General features: G+C 71.0%; 1 protein-coding gene across 1 annotated transcript in view; it reads left to right on the top strand.

Moving 5' to 3' along the window:
- The window catches only part of BABAM1 (BRISC and BRCA1 A complex member 1), a gene marked incomplete at its 5' end in the record, with an annotated part of 4,691 nt that overhangs the window by 3,813 nt on the left and 141 nt on the right, over nucleotides 1–737 (top strand). The window contains 2 exons of the mRNA XM_019472203.1: nucleotides 378–480; nucleotides 582–732. Of these exons, the coding sequence (XP_019327748.1) occupies nucleotides 378–480; nucleotides 582–732 (254 nt within the window). The remainder of the gene's footprint in view (nucleotides 1–377; nucleotides 481–581; nucleotides 733–737) is intronic.

The raw sequence follows: 737 nt of genomic DNA, 5'->3' as shown, positions 1-737 counted from the left end.
GCTGTGCCCCTGACCTGCCGACCGTGACCCTGACCTGCCGGCCGAGCTGGGGGTGTGCAGCGGGCTCGGGGTGAAGCCCTGCTCCTGCTGCCCGCTCCAGGTCCGCCGAGGAGCTGACACCGCTGCACGTCACCTCGTCCTGGGGGTGCTGCAGGTGCCTCGAGCTCCTGCTGAAGAAAGGGGGGGACCCCGACCTCCGAGACCAGGTTAGCGGGGACAGCTTTGGGGATGGGGACAGCACCTTGGAGGTGCTGCCCGTGCTGGGACCCTCAGCATTGGTGGGATGGGTGAGCAGCGGGTGCCTGCCAGACCCCGGCGGGGCCGTGTCACCCCATGGTGGCCCTGGCAGCCCTGACCGCGACGTCCCCTCCCCACAGGATGGGAAACGAGCCATCGACCTGGTGCTGGAGCAGGGCAACCATGCGCACGTGCAGATCCTGCGGGACTCGCAGCGCGCCCGGGGCTGGCCCCCCGTGGAGGGTGGGGTCCCTGGGGTGACCCCTCGGCCGGGGCCGGTGTCGGGGGGGGCTGATCCAGCCCCCAGTTTGGGTTGGATACTGACTCCCTATCTCTGCCCCCAGACCTGGGGGGGCCCAGGCGCTCCCTCTCCTTCCTGACCGAGGACGGCACCGAAGGCAGCATCTCCTCCAGGCTCTCTGAGGACAGCTCTGAGGCCGGGCCCCTGAGCAGCACCCGCAGGTCCCTGCTGGAGGAGCTGGAGCTGGGGGGCGGGTGCG

The sequence above is a fragment of the Aptenodytes forsteri genome, unplaced genomic scaffold, assembly GCF_000699145.1.
Source record: "Aptenodytes forsteri isolate BGI_AS27 unplaced genomic scaffold, ASM69914v1 Scaffold147, whole genome shotgun sequence".
NCBI classification, from domain to species: domain Eukaryota; kingdom Metazoa; phylum Chordata; class Aves; order Sphenisciformes; family Spheniscidae; genus Aptenodytes; species Aptenodytes forsteri.
Note: the sequence above shows the minus strand (reverse complement) of the source record. Positions and strands in the feature narration are given on the sequence as shown.